This window comes from Limulus polyphemus, unplaced genomic scaffold, assembly GCF_000517525.1.
Source record: "Limulus polyphemus unplaced genomic scaffold, Limulus_polyphemus-2.1.2 Scaffold1683, whole genome shotgun sequence".
Taxonomy (NCBI): Eukaryota; Metazoa; Arthropoda; class Merostomata; order Xiphosura; family Limulidae; genus Limulus; species Limulus polyphemus.
Genome location: NW_013667293.1, coordinates 163,041 through 181,452, shown reverse-complemented (window position 1 = coordinate 181,452; position 18,412 = coordinate 163,041). Strand labels below are relative to the sequence as shown.

The 18,412-nt window shown below is 33.1% G+C and overlaps 1 protein-coding gene across 2 annotated transcripts in view; it reads right to left on the bottom strand.

Annotated features, from left to right (window-relative positions):
• The window catches only part of LOC106464546 (RING finger protein 150-like), a 24,183-nt gene extending 8,020 nt beyond the window's left edge, over window positions 1–16,163 (bottom strand). Inside the window, exons 1-2 of one of the 2 annotated variants that reach the window (XM_013924691.2) lie at window positions 15,000–16,163; window positions 8,535–8,606 (exon numbers count right to left, since the gene is read on the bottom strand). In XM_013924691.2, the coding sequence (XP_013780145.1) occupies window positions 8,535–8,606; window positions 15,000–15,447 (520 nt within the window). In that variant the 5' untranslated portion in view covers window positions 15,448–16,163. Of the gene's footprint in view, window positions 1–5,424; window positions 5,489–8,534; window positions 8,607–14,999 lie in introns of those variants that run through there. The other variant, XM_022392276.1, reaches the window with a different exon arrangement.
• Between the last annotated feature and the right edge of the window lie 2,249 nt (window positions 16,164–18,412).

Sequence of the window (18,412 nt, the reverse complement as noted above, 5' to 3'; positions counted from 1 at the left end):
GTATTACAAAGTTTTTAACGAGAAAGAATAACTAGTTTTAATTAAGAAAGGACTTGTATCGCTGAAGTTTCTCGGAAACAATTTTTTACGGGAAATGATCAAACAAGCAGATACACAACACAAAATTTAATGAAAGAATAAGTTAATTGGTTATCAATACGTGGGCCGTGTTTGACATTATTTTTACCAAATAACCTAAAAATACCCGCACTGCAATAGAACACGTTATAACAATATTAAAATTTTTACGTACTTTATTTGGCCGCAAAAAAATAAAATGTATACAAATGATGGGTGCATGAGTATTTGATGCAAACTTTCAAATGTAACAAGCTTCGTATGAAAACTAGCGAGTGTGAAACCTTTGTAGTTCTTAACACTATCCTGTACTAAGCAACAAACGAACTAAGACTGGTGTGATCAGAACTAGTAAACACCTTTTCTTATAAACCGAAAAGGAAATAAGTTCTCCGAGCCTAAATGTGATAACAACAACTTAGTCAATTGACGTCAGAACTACCTATACAGTATTATACGCGTTCTACGTGCTGAAGTCAAGGCCATTCCAACCTTGTCTTTTTAAAAACAAAAAGGGCCAAGTAAATATTTTCTATTACATTTGTTGTTTCTAGAAGGAATGTTAATATATGGCTGGCTACATGAGTATCATAAATGAATCATAATTTATATTAAAAAACTAATTTAAGTCACGATCGACTGTTGGTTATCTACTATTTCTGACCAAACTGTGAAATGTACCCCTAGTGGGTAATAAGGTAAAATTAAAATGTTTATTAATTTAAATATACTGGATATATCCCAAAGTCTTCCCCTTTGTTATTTTTTTACTGGCTACCAAACTCATATTTGATCGTTCACATGAGGCATGTTATGAGGATTTAGTAAATAGGTTCATAACTTTATGACTGGTTTCGTTTAAATTTCGCGCAAAGCTACACGAGGGCTAGCAGTCCCTAATTTAGCAGTGAAAGACTAGAGGGAATTTTTTGGCTACTCTTTTACAGTGGGATTGGCCACACATTATAACGCCCTCACGTCTGAAAGGGCGAGCATGTTTGGTAGGACGAGGGTTCGAACCCGCAACCCTCGGATTACGAGTCAACTGCTTTAACCACCTGGCCATGCCGGGCATATGTTACTAGACTTAAATCAGCTGAACAAAACTCTTCCCTCTGACCTTAGCTGAAAATTAGGACTGTTTGTAATTCCAGAGGTTATTTAAAATGATAGACTAGAGATAAGGAATCAAGACACCAACCACCACCCATTCGTGGGATACTTTCATCGAATAATGGCATCTGATTGTCACTCTCATAACACACCCAGAGGGCAAAGCGTTATTTTGTTGTTTGTAAAGGGAAATGGCTGCGGTCAGTGCCGAAGAAGAAATGCATACGTCTGTATTATGACTAGCCATTCAAATATTAGCTTTAATAACTCATATTGTAAAATTCCATAAGCTTCATCCACCCCTATTTAAAATTGTTTAGAAAATACGTTTGGTCTTCAAGTCTTAACAGCTGACGAAGCTCATTAGACCTTTCAAAATACGAATGTTTTTGCTTTTTCAATTCCAGGAAATCAAACTAAAATTGTTATTTAAAAGAAACAAGTCATAATGAAGCAAAAAAAAAAATGAAATATACTTCGTAAACTTTACGTTACCATTAGGGGATCACTAACGAAGGTAAAAAAACGACAGAGTTCAGGCAACATCTTTAAAAAATGTTTTTCGAGTACTTTTTGAAAATTTCAGAATAATTGGTACGACTCGTCATTGTAATCGTTCGAATCCTCTACGAACTGACTATAATAATATTAATAATAATCAAATGAGACCACAGTTATCGAATATATAAAATTAAGGAACCATGAAAACAAAACTGATTTTTAAACTGAGTTATAAAATGTTGCCTGAATACCTATTTGTATTTTCGTATTCATGGGGGCCTGGCATGGCCAGGTGGTTAGGGCGCTTGGCTCGCAATCTGAAGGTCGTGGGTTCGAATACATATCCTACCAAACGTGCTCGCCCTTTCAGCCGTAGATTATTATAACAGACCGTTATAATGTGACGGTCAATCCCACTATTCGTTGGTAAGAGAGTAGCCCAATAGTTAAGCTGCCTTCCCTCCAGTCTTTCACTGCTAAATTAGGGACGGCTAGCACAGATAGCCCTCGTATAGCTTTGCGCCAAATTCAAAATGTATTCATGGCAAAGTTACTAAGACTACCTGCCGCTGCCCTTAATTTTGAACTACTAACCAAGCAACAATCTAGCCCCCACCAATCACTTAAGGAATTGTCTGTTCCTCTTATAACGCACCCACGGCTTCAAAAGCGGGGATATCTTGTGTTAGCAGACGAGTTTTAAACCGGCTCATCAACTTCGAGTTCTTCGCTAGACCAACCCACGCCCATCTGAATAGCTGTAGTAGCATTTTCTTATTTTCTCTGTGCTGACAAAATATCGTCAGTATCTATCATAATAAAAGATCCTGTCTGTGTATGTGTGTGTGTGACGGCCATAGCTCCAAGAGGAAAGAACCTAGAGACCTGAAACTTTGCACGCACACCAAGGGGATTCTGAGGTTGTGCACCTAGGTATTATTATTTAGATTTGAGTCGAAAATTTTTTGCCCTTAACCCCATAATTTTGTTTCCTGAAGGTCTATAGAAAAGTACTATGTTTTGTTTTCTAATTCTTACTTACTGAATCAACAATATGTGGAAGTTTTCTGTCATATACTCTTTTTCAACACAAACATGGGGAGAAAAATCCAAATCCAAATGCCTGTTTGGAAATTTTCGTACTCGTTCTGTGGGTCTACTGACCACTACGTTCCGGAAATATATCCCTGTTATGTACCCGTCAGTCTGCTGTGGTTACAACACAAAATGTATCTTATAAAATAGTTTGTAATATAAAAATATATATAAAAAAACTATTAATGTCTATCTAACTATAAACAGTCTAAAGCTGGTACTGAAAGCTTTGTTTGTTGTAAAGCGCAAAGCTACACAATAAGCTATCTGTGCTCTGCCCACCGCGGGTATCGAAACCCAATTTTTTAGCATTATAAGCCCACCGACTTATAGGCAAAAAGTTTGCAAAAAAAAGTAAATTTCAGTTCAAAATTTCTACATCACACACACACAATGTTTTATTTGTTAATCGATTCGTAATAAAAGCCTTTCTACTCGCTAGATAAGTTAACTGTTTGAAGGTCACATATTGAAGTTCTTGATTAAAAATCTTCAGTATATTCATGAAGGTCTTGTCTCGAGGTCAACTGGCTTATCTCAGCTTGTTTGCCTCAAAGGGTCTTCGGTGACATTGGCAATAATGATAATGACTGCCAAGTGCACCATGGCAAGATTATATGCTTTCATACTTACAAATATATATCATAGATTGGAAGAGTATAAGAAGTGACAATTACACGTTCTGAATAAAATATGGTGTAAGTAATAATCTTGCTTGCCATTAACGTTATATTTACTGTCACAAGCCTGACTGTTACGCGACATCTAACTAAAAGGACGTAATATTGATCGTTTTAGGTTGTGTTTATTTTCCATTCCTCGTTATGTTTCAATCTTCGTACAACACGCGCAACTGAAAATGTCAAAGTGCCATAGACATGAACCTAATAATAAAAGTAGTTATGGTAAGGTTACCATAACATTGGGTTTACTTCTGGGAGCACGTGATTACCGGAAATTCTCACCAACGTATCAGAACTTCAACTGTCCGTCATCACAGTTTATCCACTGATAGTGAAAACACGTATAGCACATAATAAAATAGTGTTAATCCACAAATTACTGACTTGTTTTTAAACTGTTTATTACCAATGGGTCTACATTACTGACTTGTTTTTAGACTGTTTATTACCAGTGGGTCTACATTACTGACTTGTTTTTAAACTTTCCATTGCCAATGGGTCTACATTACTGACTTGTTTTTAAACTTTCCATTGCCAATGGGTCTACATTACTGACTTGTTTTTAAACTTTCCATTACCAATGGATCTACGTTACTGACTTGTTTTTAAACTTTCCATTACCAATGGATCTACATTACTGATTTGTTTTTAAACTTTCGATTGCCAATGGGTCTGCATTACTGACTTGTTTTTAAACTTTCCATTACCAATGGATCTACGTTACTGACTTGTTTTAAACTTCCATTACCAATGGATCTACGTTACTGACTTGTTTTAAAACTTTCCATTACCAATGGATCTACGTTACTGACTTGTTTTTAAACTTTCGATTGCCAATGGATCTACATTAATGACTTGTTTTTAAACTTTCCATTACCAATGGGTCTACATTACTGACTTGTTTCTAAACTGTTTATTACCAATGGGTATCATTCACTTTTAATTCTTTTTACTCTTACAACAAATAAAATACGTAAATACGCCAGGTAGAGATAGCACGGACGTCCGTATTAAAGGAATACAAAGGTCATCTGGATTTCCTTCTCTACAGACCATTAGAAGCTAGATATGAGGAGCTACCTGGCATAGTCGGTCTATCTCCAGTGTATATGCCGCTTTTCAGCTATCCAGAGCGTCCCACCCAAAGTTGAAAACCGGCGAATAGCCAAAACCGAGGTTTCTTATTTTCGTTCATCATCATCTTTCTTCAACAAGCCTAGCGTCTACCTAGTTCTATCAGTAACTATAATGTTATCATCATTTGACAGAGAAAAACAGTTTTCACGATCTTTGACTACCTTTTTTATGATTATTATTATTATTATTATTATATACAATGTTTATAAAGCTTTAGAATATATTATATAACCTAGTAACCCACGCTCGCCATCTTATAAAAAAGTACACAAACAAATATTAGGAAAAAAATGTATCACTGAATTAAAAAAAAGTTATGTTGGGCTGGCTACTGAAGATAGGGATACAGGTGGACATATCACTTGATCGGCTACTGACCACATAGCAGACCAAGTTGTCTGGACTTTACATGGAGAATCAAATCCCTACATTACTGGCTTACTCACTGGCAAAACAAATAGAACCAGAATTTCCAATCGTAAAATGTTACTCTATTGTAAAATGGTCATAAAAAGTAGTATTCTAAAATTAACTAAAGGTAAGGGACAATGAATAAAAGCTGATATTCTATTCAAACACCAAGCTTTCGATAAAGTGGGGAAGTCAGTAATGTTGGGATTTTATTCTCCATGTAAAGTCGAGACACCTTATTCTGCTATGTGATCATTAACTGATCAAATGATATGTCCACTTCTATCCCTATCTTGTTTGGTTCCTTTTATCAAGTTCAGTAGCCAGCAATACATAGCTTTGTTTGGTTAGCAATAATTTTGTTTTTCCTTATACTTTCAGACGTAACTGCAAATAATACACTTACTCGTTCTTAGTTTTCCAATAGCTGATGTCAGATCTCCGGGATAAACCATTTTTACAAGTTCAACGATGAATATGAACTCGAAATACTATTGTTATCCCCTTTTATAACTCTTAACCCTCCTACGAGGATAAAAACAACCCCTATATCAACGTAAACGCACTGCGCATGTTTACTTCCGTTAATCACACGCTTAAGAAAAACAGATGTTAATGACAGAAGAGTCTGGCTACTAATTTATCGTCAGCCAACCAGCACGAAGAAAAAGTAATTAACGCCAAACCGTAGCTATATTACAAAATGCAAAATTGACTGAAGACAAAGGCGTAGGCTTTTGAAATTGAAGAACGATGACAGAAATTACTATCTATAAATACATATAATACGCGAATGTACACAGAAATTAATGGGGAAAAAATCAAAATTTGTGAAGAAATATTTAAGGAATCCACCTACGAATTTTAAAACAGAATGAGAGCTTTACCTGAAAAAAAATAGTAGGTTTTAAATAACCAATCAATGCAACTGATTTATATACCAGAGCTGATAATTTCAATCTCCACTACAGAAAACTGTACGTAAGATAATACAGTTTCATTCGAAGTAATGACAGCTAAGAAACACCTTAAAATGCATTCTCAAGCGAGAAGGGCGTGTAAGAGACAATGTGTGCTTTCATTAATGGTAATTTTATCAATGAATTTTCCAACCTCATTTCGTGAAATTATGTTACTGTCTTTCCGGAAAAAAATTTTCTCGTATATTAACTTGACTGAAAGATCTACGCTGTAAAGTTTGAAGACAACTTTATTATCATCTTCCCCATCAAGTTTGATGTATACTGTATCACTTGGATGTAATATTTGGTATTAGAGGGTAGTGTAAAATGACATTGCTGTCTTGAACAAAGACATGCTTCAACTTATGTTGTTTGCTCAGTTCAAACACGGGCCACATGCAACATCTTGCTCAAAATCCCCCTTAGTATTTTTGTAGATATTATATTTTTACATGATTGAGTAAAGAAAAAAAAAAAAAGAATTAACTTCTCTTGTAATAAATGTACTGGATTTTGGAGCTACACCAAGTCATTATAATGGGCATTCTGACATGTCGAGTGTGTCGTTTTCTTGTTACTTATAAATATTTCATCCTGGTTTCAACTATTAACCTACATTTAAAAGCGAGTAACAATTAGATACTTATAGTACATTTTTGGTAAATTTATAAAAAAAAAAAACAATACTGAAATAGAAATAAATCAAGTCTTTAATAATGATGAATAATTGCATTTCAGTCACATGTTACTCTTGTAACTTACTCCACCATAAACCACTAACACCCTGATGGCCAATCTGAAGTACTACTGCTGATGCCACAATTTCCATTGGATGATAAGGAGGAGGATAAAGTGGAATGGAAAGAAGGAAAGGCCTAAAATTCTTAACACATCCAAAAAAAAATAGTAACTTAATCTTATCTACTACTTGGAGCTTTATAATAAAAATTGTATACTAGGATTTAATACAGGCATACGGATGAACCCTCTTTCAATCTTAAAATCTCTAAGCCAATTATTAAAGTAGTTATATACTCACCTGACATCCACATGCCACTTCTAAAATCTAATGCAGTAGCATCTCCTTCCCAATTCTTAGGACTACATTTTACTACTAGAACGTTAATTTCAAATGTGATACTATAACTATAACTACTATAAGTAGTGGAGGCAGAACCAGACAAATCAAATTTACATTCACTGCCAGACACTTCACACCCTATGACAATACACCAGGCAATACAGACATGGTGTGATGGGGCATCTTCAACACCAAACCAACTAACTAACCAAGCTTTGGAAACAATAATTACAACCACACATATCTCATGACAAAAAGTGTTCAGGTGACACATGCCAGAATTGGATTTACTGGATACATGTGGCATACTGAAAAAAAAAAACAGTTAGAATCATCTTAGTTTCACAAGAACGTGCGACACAAATTTCTAGAGGTGGAGTTGTCTGATCCAGACTTGAAACTTTGATAGAGCATTAGTCTCAGAATAGTAATATCCGAGTTGAAGGGTTCAAAATTCAAGCCTTGGTTACAGAAAAATTTTATAAGTTAAACTAAAGTGAAATCTGCCTCGATAGAGACTTCAACCCAGAACCCTCATCTAATCCTACAAATGGCAAAGAAAAACATGTGACCAGGTAAAGCTGTAGATGTAGCATACGGATGTCAGATAAGTATGATAGTTCACTCTCTGATTGGTCTAAAGTTGTTAACAAGAGAGAGCATTATTCTTGAAATAAAACATGTAATAACTACCAGGATAACATTCATATAAATATAACTGGGAAAAGATAACTAACATGTACTAACTCTCATGTTAAGATTTACACAAATATAAATGGGAAAAGATAAGAAAGTGGTGGGAGAGAAGTATCATGTAACCAACTCTCATGTTGAGATTTACACAAATATAAATGGGAAAAGATAAGAAAGTGGTGGGAGAGAAGTATCATGTAACAACTCTCATGATAAGACTTATGTAAATACAATTGGGAAAAGATAAGAAAGGAGGAGAAGAAAGTAACTTGTAATAACACTCGGGTTAAGGTTTATATAAATGGAAGGGGAAAAAAAAAATACAAAACTGGTTGTTTGCTTCATGCACAATTACTAATTCCCCATTCCTTGAAAAACATGACAAATTTATGTAAAACTTTATACAATCCACTCTAACAATGTCTAGTGACCAAAGAAAATCTATTAAATGGTTCTGATAGTGTAACTTTAGAGTAGTTGAACAGCTGGGATAATTTACCACTACAGGGACGGCATAAATAGTAACTGTATATAAAAAAAAACGATATTTATGAAGACATAAAAAAATATGAAATGAATAACAAAACTATACAATAAGTAGTAAAAATATAATACCCTAATAAGAATAACCAAATTAAATAACATTTTCATAACATCGCTACTATACACTTGTTCAATTGACAGAGAAAGGGGGTAGCAGAAAGAATAAGTAATAAAGTTAAAGCACTTATATTCTCAAAAAAAAAAGGTCACCATTGTTGTTGTTTTTTTGTTACATACCAGGTATGTACAGCATTTCATGAAGGAGATGTCTAATGTATCCCATTTCACTAGGTTTCATAGAAGGTCCATCTACAAAGGAATTGTTAAAGTGTATTATTCTTCAACCACAAACTATTTATTTGTATACATCCTTAAATTTATACAGCAAATAAAACAATCCATTGAGTCATGTACAATACTCTTTTACCAGTGCATAAGTAACTTCTTCGGTAGTAATATACAAGTGGATTCATTCTTAGTGATATAAGATTCTTATTTAATGCACAATCTAAACAAAATAGGTAATGCGAGGATGTACATAATTGAATTAAAAACATAAGAACAAGTACGGTGACAAAAATTAACTCTTCCCATCAGGGTCACTTCAACTTACGAACTCTAACCTAGAGCCCAAGGTGCAACGATAAATATATATTGGATCGATCACAAGAAGATTCTACGGTCAAGTAAAAGATCATTGCTACTAGATTCAATTGGTAAAATGTTACGGAAGAACAGAACATGATCACTGAATTAGGTGGACTAAAGCCAAGCAACCACGATAAATACAACGTGCAACTTTTACACCTAATATACAATTAACACGCATCCCCAACATGCTATTCCTCATGTTGTTAACTCAAAGATAAATATATATATATATATATAGATGTCATGCTGTCTAAGGCTTTCTTGAAGTCCATCTGAGTTTACAACTCTTTGTTGCACGTATCTGTTCTATATTCAAATATTCAATAACAAATTTACAGGGTTCTATGTCAACATCTCAGGGGTGGACTATTAATAGGTGGGGCCCTTCCAAAATATTCAAGTTTGAATAAAATTGATTTATGAAGCCTTGGGGCCCCTTACACCTGGAGGCCCTGGGGCAAGTGCCCCTTTTGCCCCTATGTTAACCCACCACTGCAATAGATACTTTATTCTAAATATAAAGTTGTTTGGATGTGACCAAGGTTGGCTACAATGACATAGCCAAGATAACACATCTGGCCACATTCAGTGAGGAAGTACTTTTTGGAAGTGCACATTAGAGCTGCAAGATTAGTGATATTTTCTAATTAGTTAAATGATAGCTTTATGCACCCTACAACCCCTATAAGCAAAAAAAAAAAAGTATGAAAATAAATACGGATGTGGCCACTTCCAAACTTCTTCAACCACGACGATATTTCAATTTGCTATTAATCTTCCTGGTTTACGACGATGTTGGGGGCCTTAAGTATTGTATCTATAACTACAAAGTTACTCCAATTCTTTATAACCAACCAAGGGAATTGAATAATCATAAATGTTATTTATTAAGCAAACAAATACTTAGCCAAAGTAAAAACCTAGAATTTTTTTTATATTCTTCAAGTAGCTTAAATTTAAAGTCCAACAACATAAAAATGAAAATAACATCAATTTATTTTGTAAAATAAGACTTTTGATAGTCATAACTTTATCTTACAAAGTTTAAAACCATTAGGGAATAAATAAGAATAAAACTGGAAGTCTATTCAATTAACACTGTATTATTGTGTTAGCAAACAAGAACAAAATTCTAGCTTTTAAGCTATGAAAAATCGATTCTGTAACCAGACCACGTTATAAAAGCTGCAGATTTCCTAACTAATACTAAAATTGATGAAAACAAATCTAGAAAGTATAAACATATTGTTAGTGTCTAGAAAAAGCCAAGGTATGTGAATTTACTGTGGCAACATTTAATTGATGTTCATACTATTGTATTAGCTTAGATATAATCAGTTATTGGCCGAGTCTTTAACTGGACTGCTGAGTTAATTTCAGGAAACCTCAAAATAACTATTATGGAAATTAATAGCCCAATAAAATAAAAACACTGGCATCAAATGTTTGTTTTTGATAATATATGATAGTTTAATGATTCCTGGCTGTTTCTTTAAGAAGTTTTGAAATAAAAGCAAGGAGGGGAGTTCAGACTTACTAGATTCGAGTCTACTCATACAACATTAGGGAACCCAATATAAATTAGAAACATAAAATGTAAAAAAAAAAACTGTAAATTTACACTTTATTTAATACTTTAGTAGTCTGAATTGACAGTGGATGCTGTCAACCAGTCATCTTCGCTCAGTGACAATCTAGAGACAACGGGAATCAAACCCAAGGCCCTCCCCATATTATGCAGCTTTGAGCTTAAAAACAAACAAATATAGTGACATATTTTGGTTTACTTGAATAGTTGAAATAATCAAAAACGGTAAATAACTGGAAACCCTAGTTTTGATTAGTTGACTATTTTCATGACATTAATCAAATAGTTTCCAAGACACTAATTAATTCATTTGCCCTACTCTACTGCACATTACATGTTGTGAATGATACTCAAGTTACTGTTAATAATCTTATCAATTCAGAAATAAAATTTATCCTTCAACAAATAAGCCTACGACCAATCTACGTATCGGCCACCTATGCTCATCTGATTTTTTTGAGAAGCTCGGATTGGTAAGTTTGTTTACCCATGAAAATATGAAATACATTAAGGTGCCTTTGCAATGGAGAGAACTCATGTATCCGAAAAGTAGGACTTGTTTCTTGATTTGTATAAAGATTTACAGGTACATAAATTTAAGAGAAGGATTCTTCAATTGTCAAAATCCAATCCCAAGATCAAAAGATCTGAGGTGCAGCAGCACTGATTTGATATTTCATTCAAGTTACAGTCTTAACTACAAATACCCTATCCAAGACATAAGAAATTTTGCAAAATTGAACAAAGTGGTTTCTAATTCTTTCATGATTCAATCAAAAAAAAAATAAACCTCAGAGATTTTCTTACAACTTTACATCAGCTCTTTCTTGCAATTTTCCATAAAATAATAATTATGCAATTTTATTTATTCATAGGTCAAAGTCTACAGACACAAAGTAGTGAATTTTAGTATGGACGATAAATGACCAATGTGGATCACTGGCCTTCCAACCTCTATTTATTTCGTATATTTAATATAACTGGACTTGAAAGATACTAATGTTTCCATAATGTTGCATTATCACATTAAAACAGCTTACAATAAAAGTAAAATTAGTGACTGTATACACAAGTTTATCATTTGTTACGTATAATTCAAACATTTAATTGTACCTCATTTGTAATTTTTGTTAAAAACCAAAAAATAAATAAATAAAATAAAAGTCTTTGATGAAACATGAAACACAATTATTTTTGAGTCGATGTTTTGTAATGACAAAGCTCATTAATGCATTGCTACAGCTAAAAAAAAAAAAAAAACTCAAAACTATAAACACAAAATGGTTGGTAGGACAAAGAAAAAAAAAATAGATGTCTCATTAGAGGAACGAAATTAGAGACGTATCACGTCATGTATCTTGGCAAAGGAAACTTTATAAAAAAACATCATTCAATCTTCAATAACTTGAAAAAACCAAACAATCATTGTTTTCTGATAATGAGCAAGATAGAGGTATTTCGGAGAGTTCTCGAACTTTTGCTGGGAAAAAAAAATTACCAAAAAATAACGATTGGAAATAAACATGTAACTAACTTTAAAATTAGTTACAGGTAATAATTTATCTGAAAGATTTAAGTCTTGGGTTAAGCAACTATGTGAAGAAAAATAAAAGTACAATAAATTCAAGACATGATGTTTGAAAAAAAAAACATACATATGAAGATTCAAAAATTTAAATTGTATATTAAATCGTAAAAAAAAAAGAAAAACCAAAAAATAAAAACAGACGTTAATTTTTTTTTTACTATTTTTAGAATTAACATGACTTCCAAATAGGTACTTAACTCTAGAATACTAAAGCCTTTTTTGGTCAAGTTACTTTCCTGCTGTGAACCAGACACGAATGTTCTTGACACGATGCAAAGCATGTGCAAACTCATCCAGAGTTCTCCACTCTCCCATGTTACTTACTGTGCATGCATCAGGATAATATACATAATCTCTGCTTTCCTGCCATAATCTAGATATTTTAGTTGCAATCATGATGGGGGAAAATCACAAATCTCCTAGTTAAGTGGAGGTGGGTAGGAATATATTTCAAAGGTAAGTACCCATTTAAAACTTAACTTAGCTCTAAAAATGCAAAATTCAGATAGTCTTATCTCTGAAACAGACAATCAAAGGAAATCTGGTTCACCAAGAACAGGAAGGTAACAACCTGGACCACTACTACTGAAAAATGTGATCTGGCAGAGTTTATGTAGAATACAGAACCGGAGTAAAAATCCATATGAATCGGGCAGCATGCACATACATAGAGCCTGAGGTATGGTCACAAGTAGTAGCATAGAGTGTATACATAGTCGGAACACAATGTGTTGTTCTGTATCTGTAGTGAAGAAACTCTGAGGAAGAGACCTGTAATAAATAATGTATGGGCATGTTCCTGAAAAAGTCTGACAAGTGATAGAAGTTTTTCTTTTTTTTATTCTTTGCCTTATCAAGAATGAGCCTTTGGTAGACACAATGTGCTCAAGAGGAGTACTGCATATGGAGGATGTGCCACCCTTCTGTTGGCAAGGTATACATTAATATGTGTAGAGCTGGTAGCTTCATTCAAGGATTGGTGCAAAGGCAAAAATATTTCTTGGTACAAGGTAATAGCTCTCAGTTCTGTGAAAAGGTGAGTAGTGTTTCTGAATTCAATCAAAGTGGTTAATGTCACATGCGGGATACTTCGGGGCTCAGTATTATAACCTTTGTTCCTTGTTATTTACATCAATGACACAGATGAAGGAATGGTAAAGAAATTATTTAAATTTGCTGATGATAATAAGGTTTTTGGTGTTGTTGGCTGCGAGGCGGAGAATGCTTTACAAAAGGATTTGGATTACTTGGCAAGTTGGGCTAATAAATGGCAGAGGACTTTTAATTACAATAAATGCAAGGCAATTCATACGGGTTATTATAATTTGAATTATAAGTATACCTTTGATTATATAACAATGTTATGGCTTAAATGAAAGGAGAAAACCTTAGCATTCCGGTTGATCAGTCTCTTAAGCCATCCATGCAATATGTCATTGCTAGTGGTAGGGCAAACAGGATTTTAGGTTGTATGTACAAAAATATTGAATACAAGTCTGAATAGGTTATAATGTCATTGTACAAGTCAATGATAAGGCCTTATTTGTAATACTGTGTTTAGTATTGAGCTCTCTATCTTAGGAAGGACATAGAATTGGAAAGGATTCAGAAGATAGCTACAAGGATGACATCTGGAATTGAGAAGTTGTCATACAAAAACAGATTAAGATCTCTGAAATTTGTATTTGAGAATGGAAATAATAATGAGAAGGACAGTAGACAAGGAAGAACCAAACCATAAATCAAGAATGATTAAATTTAAACTTGTGTTATTCAAAACAACCTGTAAAACCATATCAAAATATCAATTTCTTGATTTTTGTTTAAAAGTAATGACACCTGTGATTAGGGTTAATTAAAAAGTTGTTGGATAATGTTCAGCAAATTTTTAATCTGTTTATAGTTTGTATAAATAGAATATCACAAGTTTCTACCTTGAATTAAGAGGTGTATATTTTTAATAAAAGTGAAAAATTAACGTGATTATTTTGTAACACCATAACTCAAATCAGTACATTTAGCTCAGTAACCTAATGTTCAAATCAGTAAAATATGCTTTATTATCAACTTTTGTATAATAAACTAATGATTTTGCATAAATACCCAACTATTAATTATTTCTCTCTCCAAAGTTCACTTTTAAACAATGTAATCTTCCTAAAGTCACAGGAATGCTATAAGTAAAAAAGTACAAATTACTGCTAATAGTAATGTTACAATTTTTTTAATTGAATTTTATGTCACTAGCCTAAAATGAAGTTGTCTATAATACCTTCTAGCTCTGATGAAATCAAATTTAAGTCAAAACTTAAAACTGTAAAACCAAATATTGTAGTCTTTCTAGTTTCTTTTCTAAACGACAGTATCCATTCCTCTAATAAACGAGCCATATTCAAACCCAGCATTCTATGTAAAGTCCTACTAGTTTTACACAAGCACACGTGATATCCTAGATCTTTTTCACCAGATCTAAACCTTAATTAAAGACCTCAAGGTTTTATTTCTTATCACACCCATATCTTTCTCTTGGACTTTAAAAAAAAACTGTTCTTTTTAGCACAAGATGATTTCCCAAACTCCCAAACCACTACAGATAAAACAAACTTAACTGTCAAAGTTATAGCAGGGGTTCTGCATCATTACCTCATTATCACAAATCACTGTCAAATAAAAATATATGAAGTTAGCTTTGACAGTGACATCTTTCTTTCAAATCCACTTCAATAACTGTAGATAATATAAATGTTATTAACCATTATTATCATAATATCAGTTACCATTCAGAAGTTGAATTGAAATGATTAAATATCAAGTTATTTATTACATATAAAAGACAGTTAAAACAAGAGATAACCAAAAGCATACAAATGCTCACCTTGATGCTGTAACTTGAGTCCAAATGAGTTGTACTCACTGCTGTAAATAACTGCAGCTGTTGCATTGCTCATCATAGCATGTTGCAGCTTAATTGTGTCTTTACAACGTCCATGTGAAATAAGAGCGATCCATGGTTCACGAGGAATAATATCAGAATCAAAACGTTCACAACCATCATGAGTAGTGTGGTTATTACTGGACACATGTATCACAACCCCACTTGCTGGTTCTATCTTACCTATGTTAAACTTTCCTATTTTACTCTTATCGTAATAAATTTTTCCAGTCAGAGGATGTGTGTAAGTAATGTTAATCAAAGCAAGTGCATACTCTTGAGGTCCATATCCATAAGTGAACTCACAATTACCAAAGGATCCAAATATATCAATAAATACTAGTAAAGGAATGAAATAAAACCAACAACTACAAGTGATACACTGATACATCTTGATATTTTGGTAAGAAGTTTATAACAAGAATCAATAAAAGCCTGAATTTGAAATAAGTCGAAGCCCTATACAGTATACTTAACAAGTAATAATGTCACAGTTTGGCAAACATATGGAAGTTATGAAATGACACAACTATAGGCAATACTACACTCTACTTAACGCTCTAACTCAAATAGCCTTATATTATTATGCTTTAAACAAAAATGAATTTTCTCTTAAGACTATAACAATAAGAGTTAAGTAACTAACAACGTTACTAGTAGTAGTACTATAGACTATAGTGACGTGTATAACTATAATTTATAAAGCTGTAATATTTTATCTCCGTATAAAAATTATTGGTTTTATACACATTTAATAATTTACACTAATTTACCTTGTCAACTTACAATAACGTATACTTTTCATACCATACAATTACAAATACAAGTAATTATTATCAGTAACAATTAAATGAAATGTGTAATATTGTATAAAAGTTATAACGACGTACAAACAGGCAGAATAACACAAACGTTCTGTTTATCGATTGTTTTAAAATGGAGGTTGTTTAAGTTTTAACTAAACAATAACACTGCAATCATTTATCCAAATAAAATTATGCAACAATTAAGATCGACACTATTTTCAGGTATAAAGTTGTTCCCCTTTATATACTTCTTAAACTGTTAAAGTATCTACCCAACTGCTATAAGCCCTCGAGAAGGTAAATCCTTTACTAACTTATAATATTATTGATCCAACGATAACAAGAAGTAACTAACGACACTAGCGCCACACTAGGACGATTGCATTTGATAATATATTTTATTCACGATGAAAGATTTGGTGCATATTTATGTGCATCAGTACGCATTATATTATTTCAAAAATACTATTGTAAAAACAAAACTTGAAATGTGGTATTACAGATGGATGTTGAAAATCAGATACATAGAAAGAGAAGCTCATAAGGAAGTATCGAAACTTGCAAAGATGAAAAAAATAACTGCTGGGCATATATATATATAAAAAAAAGATGCACTACTTATGGGGTATAAGTACAGCTGGGGAAAGGTTATCAGAGATTCTGAATGGTAAAATCGATGGAAGAAGAGAAGGTTAATATGTGATATGCAGGCATATAATATGTTTTCTACCTGTTTTTACTAACATAGAAATTTTAAAGGTATTTCATCTGATTAGTTTCTATGCTGTTTTGGTATAAACACGTAGTCCATAAAACCGTGAAAGTTGCTTCATTCTGTATATCTTTTTGTCTTTGTTCTCTATACTAGATAATATCTATTCTGCCAAAGGTAATGTTACGGTACATCCCTGTTAAAAGGATCAATAACTGCAATACCCTTTGCTGGCCTAGTGGCTAATATCTGTATGTCACAGCCAACAAATGCTGTGAAAGAATAACCAGTCACGTGATAGCATCATCGTAAAAGAGAGTGTACTAGCTTTTTTGCATGATCTAAGCATCTATTCTTGCTCAGTTCTAATTGACTCCTGTTTGAGTATAGTTTTACAGAAGTTAATCTGGAAAGAAAGAAAGTTGTGAGCTATAAACCAACTTGGCAGAAGTGATCGTGTAGGTGTATATGCAATTATGCACACTTTTGTGTTTGTGCATAAAGATTATGTTCGTTTTTCCATCACACGTGTCCAGTCTCCTCATTTTATTACATAGGCTTAAAACTCATTCAAGTTTTCAAAACAGCTACTCCATAAATTTCCTGTTCAACCCTTGTGGTATTAAGTGGGCATATTAAGTACTTGAGAATACCACAAGTGTACCTCTTCAGTTATATGCAGTGGCGTACTCCTGTTATCTATTTTGAGTTGTTGTAAAACCTGGTCACCATTTCTATTCATATTAGTCAAATAACTATAACAATTACCTATTTTATTTTTTGATTAATTAAATAAAATTACGAATGTGTGTGTGTAGATGGTTGAGTCATGATGGAATAGGTTGTAGGTTTAATGGGGTGGGGGACATACTGATGAATAGTTCTATATCGTCTATCAGTTGTATATAAATAGTCATTTGGCCTGGTGGCATGGGGTAGCTATCCAATATATAAATATATATTTGACTATCATTTATATGACCATTTACATTAGTGGTATATGGTTACCTACCCCACATATGGCTATTTAAGGTGATAAAACTATGAATCTTATCCTCTTTGTATGACCATTTAGCCTAGTGGAATTGGTACCTATGCTATATATCACTATAAACATAAGTGTAACACCTTACCTATCCCATATATAACCATGTGGGTGAGTGGGATCTCATTACATATCTCATGTGTAATCATATGTTCATGACACTTTGTTGTCTACCCTATATATCTGGTCAATAAAATTGATGGTATAGAGTTACCTATCCAACATATGACCACGTAGGTCAGTAACACTGTGATGTCTGCTATATATGTGGCGTTTAAACTGGTGTCACCAGGCTATTTATCCCACATATGACCATTGCAGTCAGTGGCACAGTGTTACTTATCCTAATAGACCAGTCTGAAAACTTACAAAGCTAAAAAACCAAGTTTCGGTATCTCTGAGTCACAAGGTAAGTATAACCTATTGCGTAGTTTTGCGCTTAACAAAACACAAACATTTTAAATGATTTGATCATTTTATAATTTTTTATCCATTTTCGTGTAAAAATTAATTAAGCCCCATTTGCGACTGTGATTGCTTTTTTTCCCCAGCTAATATTTGTTTCATTCTTTTATTCGTCGTAATTTTGATAGATGTAAGGTAGGGTTACGGGCCTTTTTTTTCTGGGTGCATGAGTTATGCTTGGTTAATCAGGCACTTTTTCCATAGATAGTGTCATATATTTAATTATTATACTCCTTTATATTAGACAAAAAGGCTTAAATTTCAAATTATGGGTAATTATCGTATTGTTACGACAGCGGAAGTCACGTGACTCTGGTAACACGTAATG